This window comes from Cuculus canorus, chromosome 3, assembly GCF_017976375.1.
Source record: "Cuculus canorus isolate bCucCan1 chromosome 3, bCucCan1.pri, whole genome shotgun sequence".
Classification (NCBI taxonomy): domain Eukaryota; kingdom Metazoa; phylum Chordata; class Aves; order Cuculiformes; family Cuculidae; genus Cuculus; species Cuculus canorus.
Genome location: NC_071403.1, coordinates 76,561,896 through 76,587,590, shown reverse-complemented (window position 1 = coordinate 76,587,590; position 25,695 = coordinate 76,561,896). Strand labels below are relative to the sequence as shown.

Below are 25,695 nucleotides of genomic sequence, written 5' to 3'. Positions count from 1 at the left end.
ACTCGATTACCATCATCAAGTCACTGGAAAGGTTAGACTTAATATTTCAATATTTTAATAAGAACAGTTCATACAAGTAACTCACTTCGTACATTCATGGAGTACAAATGTTTCCCTGGCTACAGGTACTAATGCTCAGACTTTAAATATATCTACAAACTCTTTACATTGGTCATCGGGAATACTGAGCTTCAACAGGAACATCGTGCTTGAATAAATATTTCAAATATAACCTCTTGGAAATGTTCTCTTTTAAAAAAATTCCCTTTCTATAGATTAAGTTATGATTCCATGTTAACATATCAGAGATCCCTTTAAAGGTTCAAAAATAGCTCTGTGCCACAGTTTGGATATTGTTATTGCTTTGCCAACCCCTAAGCCTTAGAACGGGCCCTAACAAGACTTGATTGTGCTTATCTTCATGCTAATGCAATCTTTCACAAAGTTTATCTCGCAGCTTCAGCTGAGACAGTTTCTGTGGAAATACTATATTAATATTAAAATAAAGAAAAACAGAAAAGCAAAATAGGAAAATTAATTAGAAAAGCTCCAGATTTTTACGTGGTGGCACTGGAAATCTGGTCCTGAGTTTGAAGTGTCAACCATACCAACAAGTTGCTGTTGATTTACAGCTCCTCTCGAAAATGCAAGTCATCCCAGTCAGACGTTTCTGTGTCAGTGGCGACTACTTCAAAGGTTTTTTTCCCTGCACAGGGAAACTATTCCAAATCCTCCCAAGCATTCCTGTGAGGTTAATGTGAGGTCAACCAACTTAACTTTCTCATGCCAGCCCAGCTGTGGTGTTAGCAAAGGAAACACACAAAATGTTTACCCTGGACAGAAACTCTCTCAGGTTTCCCTATGCAACAGCTTTCCCAGCTACTGGACATGACTGGGGAGAGAACAAGGGGATGTACCCCCTGGGGAAGGGGAGGAGACATCAAGGAAAGATCTGGCTGTCTTGGTAAGAAATGCCCAAAGAGAAGCATGATTCCCATAGTGATGGGTGGTGCTGGGATCCAAACCCAGTGGGTGTTGGAGCAGACTGTGTGAAGCTCCAGCTCTGGAACGTGGGCTGAACAGTGATAATACTGGGGACCCTTGATCCCTCTGCTCACTTTGTCACATTTTCTTATTTAAAACAAACCAAAAAAAGGCGCATTGCCAGGGTTACTTACTAAAATTCAGCAGCAAACACTAATCAGTTAAAGCCTTTGAACTGTAAATTTGTTCATCCCTTACATTTGTAAGGCCTGCCTCAAAACTTCACGGGGACTCTTAAACAGACCAGAACTGCCACTCAGGCCCCAGCACGGTCTTACAGACAAGGTATTCAGTCTGAAAAGTGAAGACCTAAATCCCTTGAACAGCCCTACACATTTTTCACTTATTTGCATCTCTTTATGCCATCAGTCATATGAACCCTGACTGCCTCCTGTTCGTAAGTGAATTTGTCTCTGGAGACTCTTGCACTGGTGGAATTAGCTGTAGCGACCTGACAGCAGAACAGTAATTAAATTTTCCCACAGGAGTTATTACTTAATTTAAAAGCAGGTTTGCAGTTCAGAGCAACAGCAATGTTTGAGTTACAGTGGAGAAGAGCATCACTGACTAATCTAGATGAACAGAAAACAGCTTGGATAGGTACCAGTTAGCAGGACAATGCCAAGAAGCTGTCCTACACCAGCTTTTCCAGCACAGCTGAAGTACTGCTTTTCAGAGGTGGTTTTACAAACAAAGCTGGAGCCATAAGATGACAACTCTGACCGAATGTGACCAAGTTCCACTGAAGTGTAAAAATAATACAACTACCTGCGCAGACACAGCACTTGGCTCCCACTGCCCATTTTACTACTGGAGAATCAAAACTCCTGGAATGAAACTCTAGATTTTTCTGCAACTTGCTCCCACTCATTCCAAAGGAGCGAGCTGGCTCACTGCTCGGATCTTTGGCAAAAGCAGAGATAAACCAATATTTCCTGAAAAGCAATTTGGTAAAACATTTTATGTATCCATTTCCACTAGGGAAAACAAAATTTCACTAGGCTACGAGGCTGGGAAACACAAGATAATTTCTTTTGATTGTACATGTGACATCAAATCAACCGGAAATCAAACTCACAGCTTCTTTATAACCTATCTGAATGTAGGTACTTACTTTCACTGCAGGCCAGCGAGAGAGTAAGCTGAACTGCAAGCTTTTATGCATAGGGAATAAACTTAATGGGGACTACTGCCACCTCTACAACCACTCGGGCATGGTGAGACTCTGCCCTGCCTTCCAGAGATGGAGCTGTACACATTGAAGGTGGATAACGATTTTTTGAGGAAATTCTGGAAATCCAGTGCATGTCTTTCATGTTTACCCCTGCTTCATTGTTCCCTCAGTAGGTTATTGGCAAAGTCAAAGGACTATACAAAGGGTGCAGCTTAAACTGGATTTGTAAACACCACACTATTCCATATTCACCAGAGCATGAAGCTGTGGCTGAATAGAGTCTGTCTGTGTGTGCAGCACTGTCAGCTCACTCAAAGTGGTGGCTATAAGGGCTTCCTGAGGTCCCGGAGTCCCATCTGACTTACAGTCTGTTCCTGTGGCAGAACCATTGTCATGCAGCGCGGCCACGCTCCCCGGGACAGCAGTCAAGTTCTGATAGTGGCCGTTCTCAGAGAAAGACAGCAGCTTCTCTGGTATTTTAGGTGACATGTCATATTCTTCATCAGGAAGCTCTGTTTTGTGACCTTCGTCGTTCTTAGAGGCTCCTTCAACAATGACAAGGAAGGACTTCCAGGGTGTGTTTTTATCGTGTATCTGAAAAAAAAAAAAAATACCCAAGAAACAGAAGGGTGAACACATGATGACTGTCTGGGAGGTAAAAGCTTGGATTCAACTCATACCTGACACTGGCAGAAAAGGTCTGTATTTTCATCCCACATAACTATCCCAAAACTAGGTCAGTATACATCCATGCACTAATCTGTGTACCCAGTGAGCTTCCTGATTTCAAGAATCATAGAATCATTAGGTTGGAAAAGACCTTAGAGATCATCGACTCCAATTACACCTGTCTACTGCTAAATCATGTCTCCAGGCACCTAATCTACCTGCCTTTTAAACACCTGCGGGGATGGTGACTCAACCACCTCCCTGGGCAGCTGTTCCAGTGCCCTAGAAGCCTTTCTGTGCAGAAATTTTTCCTAATGTCCAAACTAAACTTGCTCTGACACAGCCTGACACCATCCCTCTTGTCCTATCACCTAGAAGAGACGAACACCCACTTCTCTGCAACCTCCTTTTAGGTAGGTGTAGAGAGCAATAAGGTCTCTGCTCAGCCTCTTCTCCAGGCTAAACCACCCCAGTCCCTTCAGATGCTCCTTCTAAGACTTTTTTTCCAGCCTCTTCACCAGCTTCGTTGCTCTTCTCTGGACACGCTCCCGGACCTTAATGTCTTTCTTATAGTGAGGGGCCCAAAACCAAACACAGTATTTGAGGTGCAGCCTCACCAGTGCAGAGTACAGTAGGAGAATCACTTCCCAGGACCTGGTGCCCACATCATTTCTGATACAAGCCAAGATGCCATTGGCCTTCTTGGTCCCCTGGGCACACTGCTGGCTCATGTTCAGTCCGCTGTCAACCAACACCCCCAGGTCTTCCTCTGCCAGGCAGCTTTCCCAGCCACTCTTCCACAAGTCTGTAGCACTGCACAGGGCTTTTGTGTCCCAAGTACAGGACTCTGCACTTGGCCTTAATAAACCTCATCCCACTGGCCTCAGCCCATCCATCCAGCCTGTTTAGAACCCTCTGTAGAGCCTCCCTACATTCCAGCAGATCAACACTTCCTCCCAGTTTAGTGTCATCCAGAAACTTGCTAAGGCTGCATTAGATCCCCTCATCTAGGTTATTGATAAAGATATTGAACAGGACTGAACCCAGAAGCAGCAGCATCTAACCAGTCCAGTAGAGAGTCTGCCCCAGCAGTGAACTCTCCTGTCCCCTGCCAGCTCAATGAGGAACATGCTCAGAGGTCACAGAACAAATCCATGACTGAACAGTCCTCAGGCATGACCTATACAGGCTATGCCATGATGGATTAAGAATGGCTTCCCTGAAGATTCAGAACGGAATGCAAATCGTTGGAGAATTTTAACACTATGTCAGAAAAAGAACAATGTGCTAAACCCAACAAGAACTAGAAAGAAATCCTCTTCAGGCCTGACAAAGTCAATACGTCCCCATGGAGGAAGCCTGAGGGCTACAAGGTGGGATGACTGGTTCCTACCGAAGTGTGCCGTCGGAGGGTGGACTTGTCAGTGAAAGTTCGCCCACAGGCATTGCACATGAAGGGTTTCTCCCCAGTGTGAATTCGATGGTGACGCTGCAGCGCATTCAGCTGTGTGAACTGCTTCCCACACTGGTCACAGCAATAGGGCCGCTCGCCTGAAAGCAGAGCACAGTGTTAAAGTGGAGACGTAGGGTTACTGCGAGAGCTGCTCGCTGAGGAACCTCACACAACCCTGTACTTCATGGAAGGGTAAGGCACACTCAGGCACCTCCAGAAAAAAAACCAAGATGTTTTCAGAATTCTCACAGTTGGGCAAATTTTGACATATCTGAAGTTAGCAGATACTTACAGAGTCAAGGCTAGACCCATAGCCCACAGAAATCTGTGTGATCACTGAAGCCTCCACATTTTTTACACGTATTTTCCATTAGCAACTGCAGTCTTGTGTGGAATACAAATTTTTCTACTTACAAGGTACATTAATACCAGAGCTGCTCATAACACCCCTAGGTTCTCTCCAAATACATCATAAGCTGCCTCGCCACAGTCACTATACTAAGCACTTTTTGAAAGAACCACATGATACTCCTCCCTTGGTTAAGGTAGAAAAAGGGATGCCAAAACACTTTATAATGGGTACAAGAGGTGTCACAGAAGAAGGCGTAACATTCCAGAACAGGCAAAAATTGTAAACATGAGCACTGCCATGCCAATGTCCCCAGATCCTCCTAGAGTAACACCATACTGGGCACAGATGTAGGAAGTAAAGAAAGAGCAAGCCCCACAAAACATGAATTTTATTTACACAGAGTACAGTGGCTGGGACACTTCCTGCAGTGGCACTGGATATGCAAGCATGGTATTTATTATGTGATGCAAGTAACATGAATATTTGCAAACTACTGTATTGCTGAACAGCGTGGACTTCGAGAGAGCAGACAAGAAAACTTAAAAACAGACACTGAAAAGAAAATCTAAGCAGGAGAGACCAATGAATGGTGGGCAAGAAGACAAGAACAAGATTGGCTCTCTGCAGTGCTTTGCTCAGAGCTAAAACAAAGATGGTTCTTTGGTCACTAATAAACTCGCTAATAACACAGCAGCATCATTAACAATATCAGCATCATTAACAAGATCTGCACAGCTCTTGGAAGCATTTCAGAGAATTGCTGTAGCTCAGTAAATAGCACAGGGAGTACCAGGAGAAGAGATGTAGATGAAAGTACATGCTGCATCAAGAATTAAAATGTGCACAGAGGGTAGGAATTAAAATAATGGGAAATCCCAGCTGAGAAATTCCTTGTCTGAACTATGCAATTGTCAGGTCTACGTCTTTAAATTGTTATCGCGTGTTTCGAACAAAAAGAGCACCTCCTACCTGTGTGAACTTTTATATGCTGGTAAAGAGAGTTCCTTTGTGCAAATGTTCTGAAGCAAACTTCACATTTGAATGGTTTAGATCCAGTATGGATTCTGTTATGGTGCTTCAAGTACTCCTTAGAGGCAAAACTCTTCCCGCAGGTTTCACACATAAAAGGTCTTTCTCCTACAACAATGGTGAAAAGGACAATGCTATTAATCATCACACACTAAAAGTGAACGCTGTTAGATACAAATGAAGCACGTGCCGGCCTCACTAAGGGATCAGTGACAGCAGTGATCTCTGCATACAGCACAGAGCTTTCCTCAGAGACACCTGCACAAAAGCCTCCCCGTGCAAGGGCAACTGTGTGTACCCAACCGTACACTAACAGCTCTACATCATCCATGAAAAGCCCAAGGAGATCTGCAGCCAGCAGTCTTCTCGCCACCTTTGGAGTACCCTGGCTTACTCTCATCATAAACACAATGCTATGTCCCTCTGATGAAAAGCCTCCAGCTGTAAGTAGCCACTTCTAGTTACAGGTGTCTTGAAAAGTGTTAGTGGAATTACATTTCATCATGATTTAATGTTTTCTGCTATCCATGTTTAGCTACAAGGTACTGGCAGAAGGCAGACCATTTTAAGACAGGCCGATTAAGAGATGCAGAAGTACCACATACAACGTGTGGGTGGTATGAAGGGTGAATTCAAAACACTGATTTATACTATGAAGGATACCAAGGAGGAGGACACATGCTTTTAAAAGGATTTCTTTGCAGATCAGGATAAGCAAAGACAGCTGTTTTATATTCCTTTATATTCCTTTCATTTATAGAGAAATAATTTTTCTCTTTAAGAATTGAACTAGACCATTTATTGATGACAGATCTTGGGATACGGAAGACTACCCAAAGCAGACTCAGTCCACGCTTCAGATGTTAGATCCCAAGCAGATGGAAGCTCCTTTTCTCTTTAATCAGCTCCTTCTATTCCCTACACTGTCTGTCTATAGGAACCTTTCTCACTAAAATCGTGCCTAGAGATGATAATATCTGATTTTATATAAAGAATAACCACAAAAAAAGCATTTTCTGAATGAAAACAAGATATCTGATTTCACAGCAGGCCTTCTCCTATATGTAGTACACCGCAGAAGAAAGCCTTACCTGTGTGACATCGTTTGTGATAGATAAGCATGTGATTCTGAGTGAACCTGGCACCACATTCATCACAGACAAAAGGTTTTTCACCAGTATGGATTCTGAAATGAGAAAGCAATATTAAAGCACCACAGTCTCTCTTCCCTCTGCAGCACAATGCAAGCTGTCTTTACTTTGTGGCTGCTTTCTGAAGAGTGACTGTTAAGCCTGCACAGCATTTTAATGTCTTTCAGAAACACCTTCAGGTGGGCCAAGTTCTGCACTGTCATTTCTGCAGTGATGCTTTTATTGGTCTATCAGGCATGTACTGCACAATCAAGGCACAGATCCAGAAATTTCTTTACAGTAAAAACAAATTTTTAAAGGAAAAAAATTGAGTCAAGTTTAGAAAATCTGAATCCAGACAGACAAACTGAAAGGAAAATGTAACCACCTTTTGGGATCTGAAGTAAAGTGGGTATCTTTATATTGCTGACCCTTTCAACAAAATACTCCACATGGAACGTGAGGGATGTGTTCCGTGTCACGCTGCTCTTGCAAGGTGATCGAGTAGGGGACTGGCTACTGTGGAACAAATGGCAGAACGAAAAGATGCCACTTTTATGCAGTCATTTTTCTTGCTGTCACCCCAAGCCTGCAGCGTGATTCTCCAGGGAAAGGTGTGTATACATGAAGGGCAGTTTACAGAATTGTTGCCTATACTGATATTCCAGTTTTCTCTACATTAAACTTTGCTCCCATCCATGCTTCAGGACTCTCTTGAATAGTGCTGCAGGAACACAGCCAACATAAGGCCAGTTTTCATGGTAATACACCCACAGGAGTAGCATATATATAAATATATACAATGAGATGAGAAATCCTCCCCACAGACTATCATGACACACAAGCTGGACGGTATTGTGTTTCCAGTGTTCAACAAGCTCACTGAATAATCATAGTACACAATAGAGGAGAAACTCCACTTATGCCCAAATCTGATTTTTTAAGTAGCACAAAGCAGTTAAGTTAGACAAGGAAAGCACACACGATGAAAGAGATAGAGAGAGAGTGATGCTGTGCAGCTGCATCAGCAACAACATCATAGCAACGCTCTAGCAAAAATTGCGCTTCTGGGTGTCCTTTCTACCATTGGGGGTAAACCCACTGACTTCAAAAGAGGCAGTGAAACAAAGCCGTGGTTAACAAACCCTCCTACCTCATAGGAAACGCCACCTAGGAGTACACCACTGCATTCTCTTTTTGGATCTGAGTAGTAGTACTAAGCTGCGGACACCTCACTCCTGGAGGTGTTCAAGGCCAGGCTGGATGAGGCTTTCAGCAACCTAATCCAGTGGAAGGTATGGCAGGGGGGTTGGAATTTCATGATCTTTAAGGTTTCTTCCAATCCAAACCATACTATGATTCTACTTTGGGTATTTCTCCTACACCTCCCTCTCCACGCTTACTCCCTGGCTATAATCTGCTTTGGCAGACCAATAAAAGCAGGTTAAAGCCCTCAATAGCTAGAATGTTTGCCTTAGTAAAAATGTCTCTCCCATGAACTCTTAAGACCTTTGCACCTCCACCTTTGAGTCTCACTGCAATGGAAGTGCTACAACTGATTTCATCAGGTCCACAGGTGTGCCTTCAGTGCCTCATTCACCTGCAGATGGTGATGTACTAGCCTGTTTCTAGTCATATATCAGTTGCTTTCTATGCTTATCACCCAAATCTGGTGTTCTTGAGTTTAACACAGGCCAAATCTTTTCAGAGTATTTTCATTCTTATTGCCTACCATTCTTCTATTGGCTATAAAAAGGCATCAAATTAGCTAAAATAATTATAGGCCTAATCCTGCAAGTAATTAGGCATGCAGGTTGCTATTCTCATGTGAAACATCCCATCGACTCTTAATAGGTCTGCTCCCATGAGAAAAGCTAAACATGCACTATGGCAGTGGCACGCCTCAGCTCATGCACCTCTTACTTTGGCTTAAAGAAAATTAAAATAACTCCTTCAGCCTGAAAAGCAGGAAAAAAAAAAAAGCTAAAAAAGGAAATGCAGACTTCCAGTCAAGTCAGGTTTTACATCCCCACTCCACTTGAAGGCTCAAGGTGTGTTCCAGGGGATTCTGCTTCTCCCCCCAGAATCTAACAAGGCCAGTTAAGTCTGTTCATACCTCATGTGTGTTTTAAGTGCAGAAGGCTGAGAAAATTTAGCCTCACACTCTGTGCACCCATAAGGCTTGTCGCCTGTATGCGTCCTTTCATGGAGCCTCAAGGCAGTTTTGGAGCTCAACCCCTTTCCACACTGCTGGCACTGATGACGCTCCCCACCACCCTCATGAACCTGGAGAATGTGCCTCTTGACGTCCTTCTTCCTCTTGAACTTCTTACCGCAGAGCTCACAAGGGAAGTGACGCTCGCCGCTGTGGACATGGCGCTGATGGCTTTTTAGGTTGCACCGGTTGGCAAAGGTCTGACTGCAGGTTTCACAACGATAAACTATTTCGGCTGCAATGCCGTGGTTGTGTTTTATGTGCTTGAGAAAACTTTTCTTATACAGGAATTCCTTCTCACATGTGCTACACTTGAAGTTACTGCCTCGTTTCTTTTTATCCTCTTCAGATTTTTTCAGGTTTTCTTCCGATTCAAAGTTGCCATCACACTCCTCACTCTCAGGTTTGATGTTGTTCTCTGCTTGCTCCTCCTCTCTCTCCATATCACACATATCTTGATCTTGAGGGTATTTGTTTCCTTCAACAGCAATCTCAGCACTCTTCTGCTGCTCTCTCAGACGCCTCGTGTATTTCTTCTTTGGAATTTCCACAAATACTTTCCTCCCAGCCAGTCTCCCACTTGCCCTTCTGATTTTGGCATAAGGAGGCTTCATAATTTCCTTCTTTTTGTCCATTTTCTCTTTTGATTTGGTAGCCGGCACCTCAGGAGACATTCCACAGCTGGGCCTGTCTACTGGGGAATCCAGAGGATGCAGAGGACAGTCTGCCTGGTCAGCTTCTGCCACAGCAGCTGCTTTGGACTCCAGCAAAACACTTGGCTGGGTAGTGCTCTCTTCCTCAGAGTTCTGAGATTCAGAGAAGTTTTGCAACTCCAACAGCACTGATTCAAGCATTTGTTTCTTTAACTGAAAGCAGGTTTCAGAGAGATCCAAGCACTTCAGCTTTTCAGCTATTTCTAGCATGCGCTGCACTCTGTCTTCTTCCACCTCTACCTTAGAGGTATAGACAAACTCAAGAAATGAAGCAAAGTCAGCAACCTGGACCTCATTCAAGAACACGTTGGTCCTTGGGCCATCCACGCCCTTCTCATTAAGGAACACCTCCTTAAAAAATTTGCTTGTTGCTGCCAACACAGCCTTGTGAGCAACAAACTCTGCCCTGACACCTTGATACTCCACACTGACGGTCACGTCGCAGAGGTGGCCCAGGAGACGCAGCTGATGCATTTCGTTCAGAAGGTTGATAGGAGAGGACTTGGATTCCAGTAAAACTGCATTACTTTCCATCTTTCTTCTCTCTGCAAAAAGCTGTTAACAACATTACACGTTAGCTATTTGCATGGAAGCTAACATAATCCAAAGATATCAGTGGCCAAAAGTCACAACTAGACTTTTAAGAGTGCTTCACTTTAGATTTAAGCACTCGAGGTGCTTGAGCTTCAGAGACCAGACTTTCAAAGGAGCACTGTGAAAAGTCTGGCTGGAAGCACAGATTTGAACAAGTGGCACCCTAAGCGGTCGTATCAAAAAACACACTGCCAGTCATATATAGAGACTTCTCTGAAGTTAATTTGAGTTTAAATCTCAACCGTAATTTTACCTGAAACAGTAGAGTCTATTACAACCTGTAATAGGGACAAAGCAAACAGAGGAAGATCAAAAGGAATGTCCTCATTAAGGCACGTGGAATTAAGAAATTATTCTCTCTTCTAATCGGGCAATAAGAGAAAGGTAAGATGAAGCAAAAGTTGACTGCAATCCTAAATAAACACTTCCTCAAACAGGCTTCTGAGATAAGACTTTTAAACAAGACTTGGATAAAATCCCAAATGCTTAACCGACCGAAGCACAGGACCTGCATGAATACATTATCAAACTGTAAATCTAAGAAAACATAAAACTTCCTTGAAGTGTTTTCTTTATTAAAAAAATCATCACTCAAAATGGACTTTTATCCTCTAAATGTTCAACGTTCATTTTCAGCTTTACCATTTCCACTACTGTTTAGGTTATGTCACATTCCCAAGTAATGGTTGAAGTTGCTCCAAAGTTCTCCAAAGAACCAAGTTTTTTTTTAAAAAACCCCACATTTGATCCCAGAACAAACAACATTTCTGTGAACTCTGAAGATGCTCTGAGCAATAACCCCCCTTGCACTCTACTGAGCTTTACTATGTTCCTAACAATGACGTACACGTGCATTAAGAATCTGGAGAATTTCTTCCCACTTCCTAGAAGTTAATTAAAGTTCCTATTCTCTGTACGTGCTCAGGTATAGTAGACTTTCAGCCTTTTATAAATGGAGCACTAGAAATCTTGCTTAGAAAGAAAACAAAAAAAAATAGTGTACAAATGGAACAAAATTTATATTAAAACAATACTGAGGAAACTATATTAAGCATGAAAGAGACAAAAGAATAACATCCATAGCATCAGAAAGAGATATTTCCCCCTCAGCCCCCAGAGTTATAAAATAAAATTTTAGTCCATACTAAAATTAGTCCAAACAAAAATCAGACTCACATCCCAATACAGTTTTCTGCTAAAACAGCTTTGATAGAAGTATTATAAGAAATGGCAAGATAGAGTTGTAAAATACAGTTTTATGGAGATCATTAGTAGCCGTGCAAAGTGAATGCTTCATGGACGTGATGCTACAAAAGGTAAAAAGCAACAGGAAGCCCCTGCCCTAAGGAGTTTACTAACAAGGCAGACAAGACCACAGGAAGCAGAATTGTTCCCCCAACCTTAGGCAGCAAGGAAGTGGCAGAAGAGGGGACACAATCCACCACGAGCACCCAAACTTTTACATAAGATCCTACAGAAAAAGATTATCCTCAGAACCAAGCCCATCCTATTTCCTAACATTTGAATCTTCAGTTCAATAAGCTTTTAATATTAAGATCTAAATAGCTTGATTAATGTTATTCTAATAAATACCTAAAACCCACTATTACCAAGTCACACTTACTACACCTGAAACAAAAGACCCAGGAAGGGGACAGAGAATGGCCTACACCAGCTCAGCGCTCAACAAGCATCTCAAAACACTGTTCACTTATAAAGGCAAACCCCCAAGCTGCAGTGTAGTTTTGATAGAAATTTTGTATGAATGGGAATTTGACTCCTAACTGAAAGGCTGACTCTTACAAATAAGCATAAAAAATTATGTTTAAACTTTGCTTCCCTTTTCTCCACAGTCACTCTGTGATTTTTCCTCCTAGTTGCACAACATACTGGCACTCTGCGTATTTGAGGGTTAATTAAGCAGACTCGCTGAATGCTTTATCTGAAACAAACACTGATATAAAAACATAACTTTTTTTTTCCTCGGTACAATTATTTTTTAACTACTTATCATGTTATTTCATCACTATCCACCTATTTTCTATTTAAGCACAGAGGAAAAATTGTGCTCACATGTAAACAAGAGTGATCCCAAAAAGGAAACAAGAACCCAAACCACAGACACCTTCCACTTGGGTGAACAAGCTCATAACTATATTCAGCCAACTGCTCACTTCAGGAGCTGACCACAGACGTGTGTGTTAACAGACGTTATGCCAATTCCTTTCTTCTTAAGGCTGCAGAACAGAAACCTCCTGTTTTTCCCACCACAGTATTTGCAGAATCAAGAGCTGCTATTAGAACACATCGCTTGCTCTCATTGCCATCCTTCCACTGGTTTGGAATTTGTCCAGAGGAAGTGATCCAACACACAGAGTAAGATATGTTGCACCATGAAGGCTTTTAATTGCCACTCCTGTGGCAAGGATTCCAAACAGCTGAGCACTGGGCTGGCACAACATCTTTCACAAAAACACGATATATTCATCTTAAAAAGACAAGACCTGAAAATTTGCAGTCTGAGCCTGCTCACTAGGGCTGGCCTGGAGAACCGAGATTCAAATAGAAGCAACTCTTCCAGACAGCCAGCCATCACACACCATGAACATGTCCTCATCCAGAGGCAGAACTAGCCGAAAAGAGATAAACAGAGCCAGCTAGACTGAACAGATTGTGAACCCACAAACTTGTCTACTGTTCTGCACCAACAATTCCATGCAACCTAGTAAGAGACGTGACTGCTACACACCAACCTGCCTTGTTTAGGATTGCTCCAGCTACTGACACTACAATAACGGCACTGCGACACGAGGCACACTCCCCTGCGCTGAAGCAGAAATTAAACCTACAAAGCAAAGGGCGGTGCAATGCAGCAGACACACAGCAAATGCTCATTTGCCTGAGCACTGGGCATAGCCCCTGCAGCCCCGGTGAGTGCAGGGCACTCAGAGAGGCGCACTGACCCCAGAGGTGGCCAAGAAACTCCTGCAGGGAAGAAGGGGGCATTCCCACATCCTTTATCACAGCTCATGTGAGAAGGCCTGCTGCCCTCCTCCTCAGCAGGTTTCTCCTCAGCCTCCCCGCCTGCCACAGGCCCCGAAGCAGCCGAGCTCAGGGCCAGGCTACAGCCCACATCTCCCTCAGCTCCCCTAATTGCCGCAGGGCCCAAAGCAGCCAGGGCTGCGATGCAGCCTCCATCTCCCTTGTCCTTCCCGCTCGCCACAGGGCCCGAGGCAGCCCGGGCTGAGACGCAGCTCTAGCTCCCTCAGCCTCCCTGCGTGCGGCAGGGCCCAAAGTAACCAAGGCTGAGACACAGCCCCACCTCTGCCGCCCACGCCTGGGACAGGTGACAAGGCTGCCCCCCTGCTGCCCGGGGCGATCCCTTCCCGTTCGCAAGAGGCCGCGGATCACGGGATCGCGCCCCACCGCCCCCGCCGGCGGGTCGGGGCGCCGAGCGGCTGCCGGGCCGCGGCGAGGAGGGGAGGGGAGGGGAGGGAACCGGGCCGGGGCTGCGGGGGGCGTCGGGGACCGGGACAGGGACCGGGACCGGCACTCACCGCGCAGCCCCGCCCGCCCCGGCTCCGGCCGGAAGCGTGCAGCCCCGCCCCAGCGCGCCGGAAGTGACGCCGCGGCCGAGCTTGCGCTGTGCGTGCGGGACCTGGAGGAGTGCGTCTGCTGGTCTCCCTGGCCGCTGGAATGATCGGAGGAGCGGGAAACACGCCCTGCGAAGGCTGAGAGGCTTAGGGGAGACCTCATCACCTTGTACAGTACATAAAGGGTGTCTGCCAAGAGGATGTAGAAAAGAGAAGGGGTAGCGGGCAGAGGTTGCTCCTGGGGGGATTGCAGTTGGATTCTACAAGGGCATGTAGTGATAGAGCAAGAGGGAATGGCTTAAAATTTGAGGGGGAAGGTTTAGATTAGTAATTAGAAAGAAATTCTACACGACGAGGGTGATGACCTACTGGCACAGGTTGCCCAGGGAAGTCATGGATGCCCCATTCCTGGAGGTGTTCAAGGCCAGGTTGGATCGGGCTTTGAGTAGCCCGATCCAGCGGGAGGAGCCCCTGCCCATGGCAGGGGGGTTGGAACTGGATGGTCTTTAAGGTCCCTTTCAACCCAAACCATTCTGTGATTTCAGAAGAAAATTTTTTACCATAAGAACCGTTAAACATTGGAACAGTTTCCTCAGGGAAGTGCTGGATTCCTCTACACCAGACACTTCTGAGGCTCAGCTTGACAGGGTGCTGGGCCATCTCATTTAAACTATATATTTCCTAAAAAGGTTGGACCAGATGATCCTTGAAGTCCCTTCCAATCTGGCATTCTGTGATTCTTTATTCAAAACAAGCAATAACTTACAGTAACGGCACCAGCCCCATGTCCACATACACACACAAACCCACATGCTGTCATGAAGAGATACTCTGTGGTGTATTCAAGGCTCTGCAAAAAATAGAGCTCAATATGGATCCAAAATCTAATTGGCAAAATCTAATTAAAGACTTCTACAACAGAACGATGAACCCCTTCTCCGATTCAAGGCCAGTCACTCCAGCTCACCTGTGGGAACATGGCAGCAGGCACCTGAGACAAGTTCACCTGTTCGGACCTGGAGAGACTGCAGTTTTCCATCAATAACTAATGTCACAAGTACAGAAGGGAGCGATCGGTACCCTCTGCATTATCCACACCCGATGGCACATGTTCTGCTGCTTTAAGAGTGACACTGCCAGGTTTATAAAGTTTACCTTGGTCAACCGACCAAATTTCCGGCATGGAGTCTTCGCCCATACAGGCTTCTGAGAATGTTTCTATCTTCGACCAGTTATGGTCTTTTTTGGTTGTAAGATCTATTAAGAAACTTCTCCAGTGAGCGTTCCGGTCATGAATCTAGAAAAAAGAGGGAAAACAATTATAGCTGAGTTTTTTCTAACAGTAACTTTAATACTGAAGACGAAATCCAGTGCAGAATCAAACAGTATTGGGATTAACTCTGTGATGCTCAAATGTAAAAGCTGAATTCTGAAATGCAAGAACAAGTCTGGCTTGCTAACCCTATGCTGATTTTCTGACTGCTCTCAGGGAAAACTTCCAGAAGAGGCCAGATTTTTAGCGAACAGGCAAATATTAACTTAAAAATTTGTAATTGGAAAACCTCTAATGTTCCCTCTTAACAATTACTTCAAGTCACCACTTGGTATTTAAAAGATGTGTAGATGTGGTGCTTAGGGACTTGGTGTAGTGGTGGACTTGGCAGTGCTAGGTTTATGGTCGGAGTTCATGATCTTAAAGGTCTTTTCCAACCTAAATGATTCTGTGATTCAGGTACCCAAATGTCCCTGAAAATAGCTAATAATTCATTTTTCAGTGTATTGCAATGCTGGAAACACGTAAAATCATATTCATCTGCAACACAAAAATGTTATAAACCATCGTGTTATGGCCACTGTAGTAATACAAAACGCAGACTCATTCCTTTTCCAAGAAAAGGACTCCATCAGCAATAAGCATTTCAACTAACCACTGTCTAAGATGAGATTTTCATTTTGAAGACGACACAAGTACTTGGCAGATGGTTGGTTTGACAGCCAGTAGTGGGAGCTGCGGTGCTGCTGAGGAAAGTTCTGCACACTACAGAAATGCACTGTCAAAAGCTGCCTGTAGATGGTAGACCGAGCTCACAGCCCTAGTAATAATTCTTCCACTTTTTTTTGTTTAATAAAGATCCTTAAGTTCTGATCTTTAGCACCAATGTGAACCTTCATTAAGGCAAGAAACTTCTCTTGGCAGTTATATGTCACCACTGCAGTCTGCCTGCCACAAAGACCCCTGAAGGACAGCGTACCAACACGTGTCTGCGCAAGGTGGACATGTCCGTGAAGGTTCTCTCACAAGCTCTGCACTTGTATGGCTTTTCCCCGGTGTGAATGCGCTGATGCCGCCGGAGAGCACCCTGTTGGGTGAATGTTTTCCCGCATTGTTCACAGAAATATGGACGGGTCTCTATAGAGACAACAACAAAAACCAGGAAGCACAGAATTAGAAGGCAGGTTCTTTTGGCACTGATTTCAGCAGACAAAAAGCGTAACGAACTTTTAAAAGATCAATATTGATTTGGTGGGGTACATAGGAGATATGATCTCGAGGGCCTATTTTTTAAAGCTATGTGATATATGTTTCTTGACTGCAAAGGAAAGCCTGGGAACAGCTCTGTGATCTTGCAAGGGGATTAACAGCAACTACAGCCGCTCTCTGCTCTGACATCCTTCAGCAACACAAAGCAGGGCTCAGACTTCTGGTAAAGCCTCACCTGATACGATACAAGACAGTATTGAGCCCTGCTTAACCAGCCAGGATCGGTATGAACCTCACTTCTTCTCATTGCCTAATTCAAGGAGCTTATAAAAGTGGTTTTGGAATAAAATGTCAACATCCAAGCTGGAAAGCACTTACGTCCCAAGCTTCCAATGCTGCTTATATTCCCAGCCCCAGTGAGTTTATTTCATTACCTGCATGGACGTTACTGTGCTGGGCTAGCGAGGCTCTCAGTCCAAACGTCTTCCCACAAACCTCACATTTGTAGGGCTTAGCACCCAGGTGGCATCGCTTATGGCATTTTAAATATTCATTGGTGGCAAAATGCTTTCCACACACATCACATTTAAAAAGGCGCTCTCCTGAGCAAAGAGAAAAAGACACGTAAATTCACAGCAGAATTTTGTACTTCAAAGCTGGTTTTCAAATGTCCTTCTATCCATTCCGAGTAGTTCCTTCCTGGTACTTGGGAGTCTCTTCTGCGGGTTAAAAAAAAAATCTTGTACCTTCTTCAAATCCCAACTAGCCCTTTTTTAGCAGCATAAAGGGAGGTGACGGGAGAAAGCAGATGGAAGGAACACAAGTATTCAATGCCTACCTGTGTGGGTCCTTTTGTGGCCAGTGAGTTTGCCTTTATCAGCAAAGCAAGCCCCACAGTCCTCACAAATATATGGCTTTTCCCCTGTATGGGACCTTAATGAAGCGAAACACAAATGACTATGAATAAATCAGCTCTTGCAGCACATTCTTAAAATACTATATTTGAAATTACACACTACACATTACAGATCCACATTTTTTAAATGAAGTGGAAAAAATGTATATTCTGCTCAGTCAGGAAATAGAATGTTTGCCAGTAGAGGTGTTACACTAGAGCACTGAAACTCCCAATTAAGATTTACCTTTTCCTCACTCTTGGGCCCTACAAAATCTACCCTTCTTTCACAAGTTATAGCTCATAGTATCAGCATCAGAAGGGAGAAAGGAAAGACGACAAGCTGCTGCTGTGCTAAAGGCTGAAAAAGCATCCAGATTGTCCCTAGCATAATGCCAGCAGCAGATCTCTTGGGATGCAGTGGGCCACATTCTTGACTTCCGCAGTCCCTCCGTTTCATGTCCTCTGGCCTGCAAACTTTAACTGACAGGATATTCCCATTTTCAAGACAAAAGGCACTAAGGAAAGTCAGGCAAGCAATGTTTTCCAAATGCATGCTGGACATCTGGCTTTAAACTAGTACAAATCGGAGTAAGTGAGCCTAATGTTTGGTCTTAACCCTGTGCTGACTACCCTTACTCCTACCCTAACAGTATGATGTGCAAAAGCATGGATGATCGTGAGCTGTTAGGCAAAATGCTGCAAATATGAGACAGCCCATTACCCAATACAAATGCTGTGAGTCACTGCTTTGTTGCTCTCACTCTGCATCTCACAAGCAGCACAGCTCTGCTGCATTTCAGCTGACAGAGATTATCTTGATGTTTCAGATGTTTTGCTGATCCTGACTCTTCACAGTTTTTTTAATCACTTAGAAGAAAGCTGGGTCCATTGTCTGTATTAATGGGATTTCTCTCACCTCCTTTATCCCTCCAACAATTAAACCTCCTCTCATAAGCTATCTGCTAGGCTCCCTGCTTGGAGAAAGATAGGAAATTCCATGGGATGATTCACCCTCTCCTGGAAGAGGACACATGTAACACACGCACCACCAGAGAGCAATTCATCCAGTCTAGCTCCAGTGACTACAGAGGGAGCCCAGATGAGAAGTCCAGCTTTTGTAATGCATACAAGAAATGAAATCCCACACCAAATTATTTGCTCAGAGTAATGAAGAGTGAGCAGGGCTCAGCATCCGGGTCTCTGAGGTCCCTGACTAATTCTTCAGCCTATGCTACTTTTCGTCAGTGAAGGCCATCATCGTACTTTGAAGACTGTTTTAGATGACGGGCTTTTGCTTACAAGTTTGGATAAAGCATATTTCAAAATCCCTACCAAAACTGATGCAATGACCAGATGATGACAAAGCCTTTGCATGAAAGTATTAATCACAGATACTACAGACAAATTATAACCCACTGTTCCTTTTATAAGGATATGCAAGGTGAATGACTGAACTGGGAAGTCAGAAGAGGAAAAAGAAGTGCTGCAGTAGAGGGGGTGAAAACAGGAGGAAGCAGTACAGTAGGCTGACCTGGTATGGATCTTAAGTTGTGATGGCTGAGCAAATTTTGAATGGCAAATGCTACATTCATAAGGTTTTTCTCCTGTATGTGTCCGCATATGAAACACTAGTGCTGTCCGGGAGCTGAGGATCTTCCCACAGACAGAGCAGAGAGGGCGTTTGACTCTGCCTTCATGCTTCCGCATAAAATGCGTCCTCACATCTCGCTTTCTTTTAAAAGTAGCATTGCAAAGGGTGCAGGCAAACTGCCTTTCTTCACTGTGCACACATGCTCGATGCTCCTTCCAGCTGTTGTAACTAGCAAACGACTTGCTGCAGATGTCACACTGATAGACTTTACCAGGCAAGCACTGATGGACATCTCTGCAGTGATCCACATACTTTTTCCGCGAAACAAACTGCTTGTTACACTTATCGCATGTTATTACATAGGCAGATTTCTTATTCACCCCACCTTTATTGACCTTCTTTATTTTAAACTCATCTGATTCACGTTCTTCTCTGTCCTTCTCATTAGAGTATTCATCATCTTCATCGTCCTCCTCAGTAGAGTCCTCCTCATGATTTCTACTATCTCCAGCTTCTGAATACCCTGCTTTGTAACCTACCTCCTCCTCACCCTTCACACTTGTTTCACCTTCATCTTCATTCCTTACTTCACTAATTTTTTCACTTCTCACTTCAGCTTCTTTGTATTTCCGCTTCTGTTCTCCCTGCTTATTGCTGCTGTCTGCTTTGGTAATAGATGAAGCCCCAGGTTCTTCCTCACAACTTGTGGCCACTATGTGCTGTGCACCCTTTGGTCGTTCAGCCCCCAATGTTCCATCCCATGTCTCTCTGTCAGTATCTTTGTCACAGCTTGTTGCATTTGGTCTATGCGCAGGCGGAACTACCATCCAATAGACAGGCAGAAGTTTCCTCCCTTGCCCAGACTCATGGATTTTTCTGTTAAAACAAACAAACCACAGAGCACAACTTCAATAAGTTTAATTGTTTCAATTCAAACATGTTTGCCCTGGAGGAAGGGTCATTTCCTCCTAATTGTTCTTCATGCCATTTAAGAAATTAACAGAATGTTTGTAGAGCCAGGAATAGGGATATTTTGTGTAGAGGTGGACCAGCTAATTAAAGAAAATTAAAGAGTCTTGGTTTCTCAGGGATTACGCCTCTCAGGTATACATCTTTGTCATCTGACTAATTAACATAGGATGGACTGTAAATTTTCATCCAAGGCCATGTTAGACAGGACAAGAAATTATGGACTTAAAGCAAGGGAAATATAGATTAGATGTCTATATGGAAAACCAAAACAGATCCCGTTGTAAGCCATCAGCTACAGCAGCTAAGTCTACTTATCATGACTCAGTGTGTGGAACAAGCCATGTCACTGCACTCATGACACATCTGGAGAGTTTTTTCTGCTACTGGACTGCACTAGAAACAAATTGTGACTTTTTTTTTATAAGGGAAGCTGAGATCCAGTAGAAAACCACCTATGTCTGTGTACCATACAGGGTAGAGAGACGTGTGACACGTACACTGGCTTTTGCAATTTCAACATCTTGTTTTCAGCTAGGCAGCGCTTAACAGGCCTATCTGGAAACTCAGGCTACGCAGCAAAACAGCAGACAGGATACCTGGCCCATGAAAACCATACTAAAAAGAACCAACTGCCCTGACATCTATTAAATAGGCATTTTTTGGTGCATTTCAAACAGATGCTAATTCTTTTCAGGCTCCCATTTAAAAAAACAAATGTGATGCTTTCAGAGATCTGGTTGCACAAGTCCCCTTTGATTCAATGGGAAACATTTGCCTGAATTCCCAGTCTGGGAGACCTCAAACCAGTAATCTGGACGGAGATCTTGATGAGGTCAATGGAAAAATCCATGCTGATTTCAACACGCTTCTGATCGGATCTAAGGAATTCTGGAACTAAAGCAGCAAGGACATCAGGAACACTTTTATCCTGGCACTCAGAAAGGAAATACCACTTCCTGTGTGTGCACAGACATACACTTACACCAAAAATACTGTACCTCACATGAGTATTGTAAGCAGATCTCTGAGCAAAGCTGGCTGGGCAGCGTTCGCATTTATAAGGCTTCTCCCCTGTGTGTGTTCGTATATGGACTGTGAGGCCACACTTGGAACTGATGACCTTGTCACAGTATGGGCAGGCCTGGGGACTCTGCTTCTTCTCATGCACCCTGCGGATATGGTCATTTATGTCCTTCTGACGCTTAAACCTCTTGTCACAAAACATGCAGCAAAAGCCCCGCTCATCACTATGAACCATGAGGCAGTGCTGCTGGAGGTTCTGGTGAGTTGAGAAGAGCTGCTCACACATGTTACATCTGTACTTGACAGCCAGATTAATGTCATGCTTGAGCTCCATGTGTGACTGGTACTGCTCGATAACACGGAATGACTCATGGCACTTCTCACACACAATTGGTGGCAAAACTTTTGCCATGTGCTGCAGTGATTTCCTACCCTCAGTTTTACTGGCAAATTTGGAAATTGAACTATTTTCATCTTCCCATTGCTCAGGCAGTGTGTTCCCAATTACTACACAGGCTTCCTTTGACTCAGTCTGACTAAGGAAAGAACAACTAGTTGCATTTTTCAGACCAACGATATCCATGCTGAGTCTGTTTCTGGTATCTGCCTTGTTACATTTCAGTAGCTTTGCTGTCCTGGATTTTGGTTCTGGAAAACCAGTGTCCTCTTGCTCCAGGCTTGCTGGTTGACCTTCAATGAGTTTGTAGCCAGCCAGCAATTTCTTATGTTTTTGTTTATCCCACAGTTTCCTCTGCATGGGTATCGCCACAGCTTGGGAAGAGGTACTCAGTTTACGGTCCTCTTGCTGGATGCGAGTCCACTGTTGTCCACCATTTTCACACAGCTGACCTTTCAGATGGAGGCTTAAATCTAAACTCTTCCTGCCCTCGGCTTTCACTTCTTCACAAATGTCAAGCAAATCCTTGCATTCAAGCCTTTCAGCTATTTCTTTCATCCGCTGCAGTTTTTCTGCTTCAATCTCCACTTCTGCAGTGTAAACAAACTCTAGGAAGGAGGTGAACTCTTCCGTATAAATGTCTTGCAGAGTCACTGTGCAATTCTTGGTGTCAAGCATCTCATCATGCAGGAAAAGCCCCTTGAAATAATTGCTGGAAGCCGCCAAGACAGCTTTGTGAACCAGAAACTCCTCCTGAATTCCTAGATGTTGCGTGTGAACTGTCACGTCACAGAGATGACCAAACTGGTACAGAGAATGCAAAGCCCTCAGGAGGTTTGGAGCAGCAACTTTGGATTTCATTAGAATTTTCTTTTTCTCCATCCTGCCACAAAAAGAGACAAATGTTTGAATGCTTGTTCTCCCTCTTCCATGGGCTACCTTTTCATTCATGTATGACATCAATCACTTAAGAAAAAGCCCAGTGGAGATCCATGTCCTAATTCCTTATTTACAAGATGTGGTAAAGACTTCAAGGTTACTTCTATCAATGCAACTGTCATCAGCAAACACAGTTTATTACAGTCAGAGATTTACATTTACACTTTAGAATAATCTTTCAGGGTGAATATTCTGTTAGACAGATGGTAACAGTAACAAAATAAGAGTAACATGATTAGCCAGCTTAATAATAAAACATTCTTCATATGAGCACTTTTCAACAGTAGAGGTCACGCCAATTTACAGTAGAAACAAGCATCTTTCCCCACTCTTGTACCAAGGGGGAACTGAAGCACAGCAATCACTTCGTTTCCAATTGCTTCCAGGCTGATGTTGAAACAGAGCTAGTGTTTTCACAGCCCCACATTAGGCTCCACTCACTGCACCCAGCAGCCTGTTAGGCCAAAGCACAGATATCAATCTTTGGATCTGGTTCATTGTTGTTTCTGTTTGGGTTTTTTTCCCTATGTAAACAATCAGACCTGGGGGCTAATAAGGAGAGTTAGTAAGGTTCTATTGTATCTGGCCACTTAAATAATAAACAAGGACAAATTACATATCTAGAAATAGCTACATTTCTTTAGGAGTTATTAGTGTCTTATTTGAAAAACACTTCAAGATGGTTTACTCCTTCTCAGCCAACAAACAGAGGCGTCAGAAGTGTTTTGTCTTTTTCAGAAAGAACAATTTGCATCTCCCTAGCAGCTCAAGAGACAGACGCTAGCTATTATTACAGTAAATCTGATACCAGAAAGCTCTGTGGCTTTCCTGTCTCAACCTACATACAACACCTATACTGCTGAAACAAGAAGTCTCATTTACCCTTGCTCATAAAGCACAATGACGCTGTCAACCTCACCGAGGCCTTTAGATGCTCTGATATGATTCTTTTAGGCTGCTATTCCTCATCTAACACAGTTTTAAATGTCTGTTATTTAGCACACACTTACAACAGCTCTGTAAGCAAGGAAAGAACATTAGGCCAAAATAAACAGACAAATCAGCTTGTTACTTCTTAGAGGCTCCATTTAAGCTTGGCTTGCTGTGCTTCTCTCTCACAGTAATAATGGTTGGCAGAAAATCACACCAAACTTTCACTTCTCATCTAAATTATGTTTGACATTCTACTAAATACATTCCTGGCAGATATAAACTGTCTGATTAAGAAGATAAATGTGTCTTCAACATAAAGTACCAGGAAGTTGAATACAATACACAGCCTAGAGTGCATAAGTTTGAATCACAAGCTTAAGAGACAGCTTTGAGAATACTCTTCCTATTACAAACTACCGCAGCAAGCACCGCAGGGGATAAGCATTTTCTAATGTGCAAGGCACAAGTGATTCAATACTTGTGACATCCCAAATAATATTTTAAAAACTGCATTTAAAAGTTTACATTGATTTTTATAATGACCCCATTGGAACATGTGCAGGTGCATGTGTAGGAAATAGACAAGATTTATACTAGGTATAAAATGTCTCTAAATTTCAGTTATGCAGAAATTGAATATTAGTATGTAACTCTGGGGTTTGTACTCAGTGAGCTCCAGTGAGAAGTTCCACCCTGATCAATGGGACTGCTTGGGATCTCAGCCTTCTCATTGGGCTCTTCACTGCTAGCATGTTCAAAGACATTTACTCAGAGAAAACAAAAATATTACTAGAGGAAAATACTTAGGGCAAGTAACTAGAAGAAAAAGACAAATAAAGCATGTGTTGAAACATGCCATAGGAGCTGGAAATTGAGGACAGAGATGTGCAAAATAGCACCGTCTAAATTCTATCAGAAAAGGATTGCTCGCATCCAGACTCATACAAACACCAAATAATTATCACGGTCTCTGCCTTATGAATTCTGGCCAGCAGACAGCTTTAAAATGCCCCCAACTCAACACTTGCCAACTATTCCCTACTGATGATCACCTGTTATGTGGAGACATAACCCTAACAGCTCCTATGGCACATCTCAAGGCTGCAAGAAGGGCAGATCAGTTCACAAATTCACAAAAGTTTTCACTTAATCTGCCCCATGGCTTGCCCTTCTTAATATTTTCCAAAAGGATAAACTTCTTCATTTCTGTGCAGAACTGACTGGAGGGCTTCAAAGTTCACTGATCAGTAATGCTTAAAGAAATCAATGAGCAGAGCATGTGCTAATTTCCTTCTTTTCCTTTCTAAGATCCCCATCTGTGATACATTCTCAATATGTGCTCACATGTGAGCTCCACTAACACTGGTATCTGATACTAAGCTAAATGGAGATGTACTTCCAACATCATCTCTTTAGTTCAGCTGGTTCTAGATTAAATCAGCCCAGAAAAGGTTTACTGAAATGTCTTTCCAATGAAAAATGCCACAAATCAGTCAATGCTCACAATTTTTTTTTCTTCAGAAAAATGAGACTGTATTTCTTGTTACCATTTGGGGAGGAAATTGACCTTTAGTTTTCTGAAGTGGTGTTGAATATAGTTTGTTTTCATGCTTTACAGTTTCATGAAGCTGAGAGGAGAATACAATGTTTCAAGAGTATGAAACAGTACCTAAGATCATAGCTTGAGCCCATTTTCTCTCATTCCATCACTTGTCACTTGGGAGAAGAGACAAACCACCGCCTCGCTACATCCTCCTTTTAGGTAGCTGTAGAGAGCAATAAGCTCTCTCCTTTTCTCCAATCTAAACAACCCCAGCTCCCTGAGCTACTCCTCGTAAGGCTTGTTTTTCAGCCTCTTCACTAGCTTTGTTGCCCTTCTCTCGACATGCTCCAGCACCCCAATGTCCTTCTTGTAGTGAGGGGCCCAAAACTGATCACAGGATTGGAGGTGCGGCCTCACCAGTGCTCACCAAGCAGGGGAGAGCTCACCCCCACCAGGCTGTCACCCGCCACCCGAGCAGAGACAGCACCCCCCGCCGGGCTGTCACCACCACCCATGCAGGGACAGCTTCCCCCTCCAGGCTGTCACCCACCACCCATGCAGGGACAGCACCCCCCGCCGGGCTGTCACCCACCACCCATGCAGGGACAGCTTCCCCCTCCAGGCTGTCACCCACCACCCATGCAGGGACAGCTCCCCCGCCAGGCTGTCACACCCCCGCGCGCGGGACACCTCAGGCCGCCCCGCCCCACACAAGGCCCGCTCCCCGCCGCCGCCCCGCCCGCTCCTGAGGCGTCGAGGCCCGGCCCGCGCCCCAGCCGCTCCGCTCACCGTCTCGCCGGCCGGGGTGGCGGCATTAGCGCCCGGGCACCGGCCCGGCCCCCACGGTGACCCCGCGACGTCCCTCCCGCCGCCCCCCCACGGCCGCGGCCCGGCCTTACCCTGCCCGCCGCCCCGCTCCCGCCTCCGCGCTGCCCCGGCCGCAACCACCAC

The 25,695-nt window shown here is 44.2% G+C and overlaps 2 protein-coding genes across 6 annotated transcripts; both read right to left on the bottom strand.

Annotated features, from left to right (window-relative positions):
• Window positions 1–673: 673 nt before the first annotated feature.
• Window positions 674–15,254, bottom strand: GZF1 (GDNF inducible zinc finger protein 1). 3 transcript variants are annotated; one of them, XM_054061434.1, is made up of 6 exons: window positions 15,122–15,254; window positions 8,968–10,334; window positions 6,813–6,907; window positions 5,662–5,829; window positions 4,281–4,438; window positions 674–2,812 (listed from the first exon to the last, which is right to left on the bottom strand). In XM_054061434.1, exons 2-6 carry the CDS (start codon window positions 10,311–10,313, stop codon window positions 2,456–2,458), a joined length of 2,124 nt encoding a protein of 707 aa, XP_053917409.1. In that variant the 5' UTR covers window positions 10,314–10,334; window positions 15,122–15,254; the 3' UTR covers window positions 674–2,455. The 3 variants fall into 3 exon arrangements, with proteins under 3 accessions (XP_053917409.1, XP_053917408.1, XP_053917410.1); XM_054061433.1 differs by lacking the exon at window positions 15,122–15,254 and adding an exon at window positions 13,931–13,977; XM_054061435.1 differs by lacking the exon at window positions 15,122–15,254 and adding an exon at window positions 13,696–13,870.
• On the bottom strand, window positions 14,298–25,695 carry LOC104059327 (GDNF-inducible zinc finger protein 1-like). Of its 3 annotated transcripts, none has more exons than XM_054061430.1 (7): window positions 25,534–25,630; window positions 20,908–22,212; window positions 18,878–19,813; window positions 17,287–17,381; window positions 16,883–17,050; window positions 16,219–16,376; window positions 14,298–15,263 (listed from the first exon to the last, which is right to left on the bottom strand). In XM_054061430.1, the coding sequence occupies exons 1-7, from the start codon at window positions 25,557–25,559 to the stop codon at window positions 15,018–15,020; spliced, it is 2,934 nt and encodes a 977-aa protein (XP_053917405.1). In that variant the 5' UTR covers window positions 25,560–25,630; the 3' UTR covers window positions 14,298–15,017. The 3 variants fall into 3 exon arrangements, with proteins under 3 accessions (XP_053917405.1, XP_053917406.1, XP_053917407.1); XM_054061431.1 differs by lacking the exon at window positions 25,534–25,630 and adding an exon at window positions 24,871–25,208; XM_054061432.1 differs by lacking the exon at window positions 25,534–25,630 and adding an exon at window positions 25,644–25,695 and having other exon boundaries at window positions 14,299–15,263.

Coding starts and splice junctions, on each gene's coding strand:
- GZF1 (XM_054061434.1), bottom strand. CDS start 10,313: ATGGAAAGTAATGCAGTTTTACTGGAATCCAAGTCCTCTCCTATCAAC. Junction 5,830..6,812: donor TCACAAACGATGTCACACAG/GTAAGGCTTTCT, acceptor CCATTGTTGTAG/GAGAAAGACCTTTTATGTGT. Junction 2,813..4,280: donor CCCTCCGACGGCACACTTCG/GTAGGAACCAGT, acceptor TTTTTTTTTCAG/ATACACGATAAAAACACACC.
- LOC104059327 (XM_054061430.1), bottom strand. CDS start 25,559: ATGCCGCCACCCCGGCCGGCGAGACG. Junction 22,213..25,533: donor CCACCCCGGCCGGCGAGACG/GTGAGCGGAGCG, acceptor TTTTTGTGGCAG/GATGGAGAAAAAGAAAATTC. Junction 17,382..18,877: donor CAACTTAAGATCCATACCAG/GTCAGCCTACTG, acceptor CGCTTCATTAAG/GTCCCATACAGGGGAAAAGC.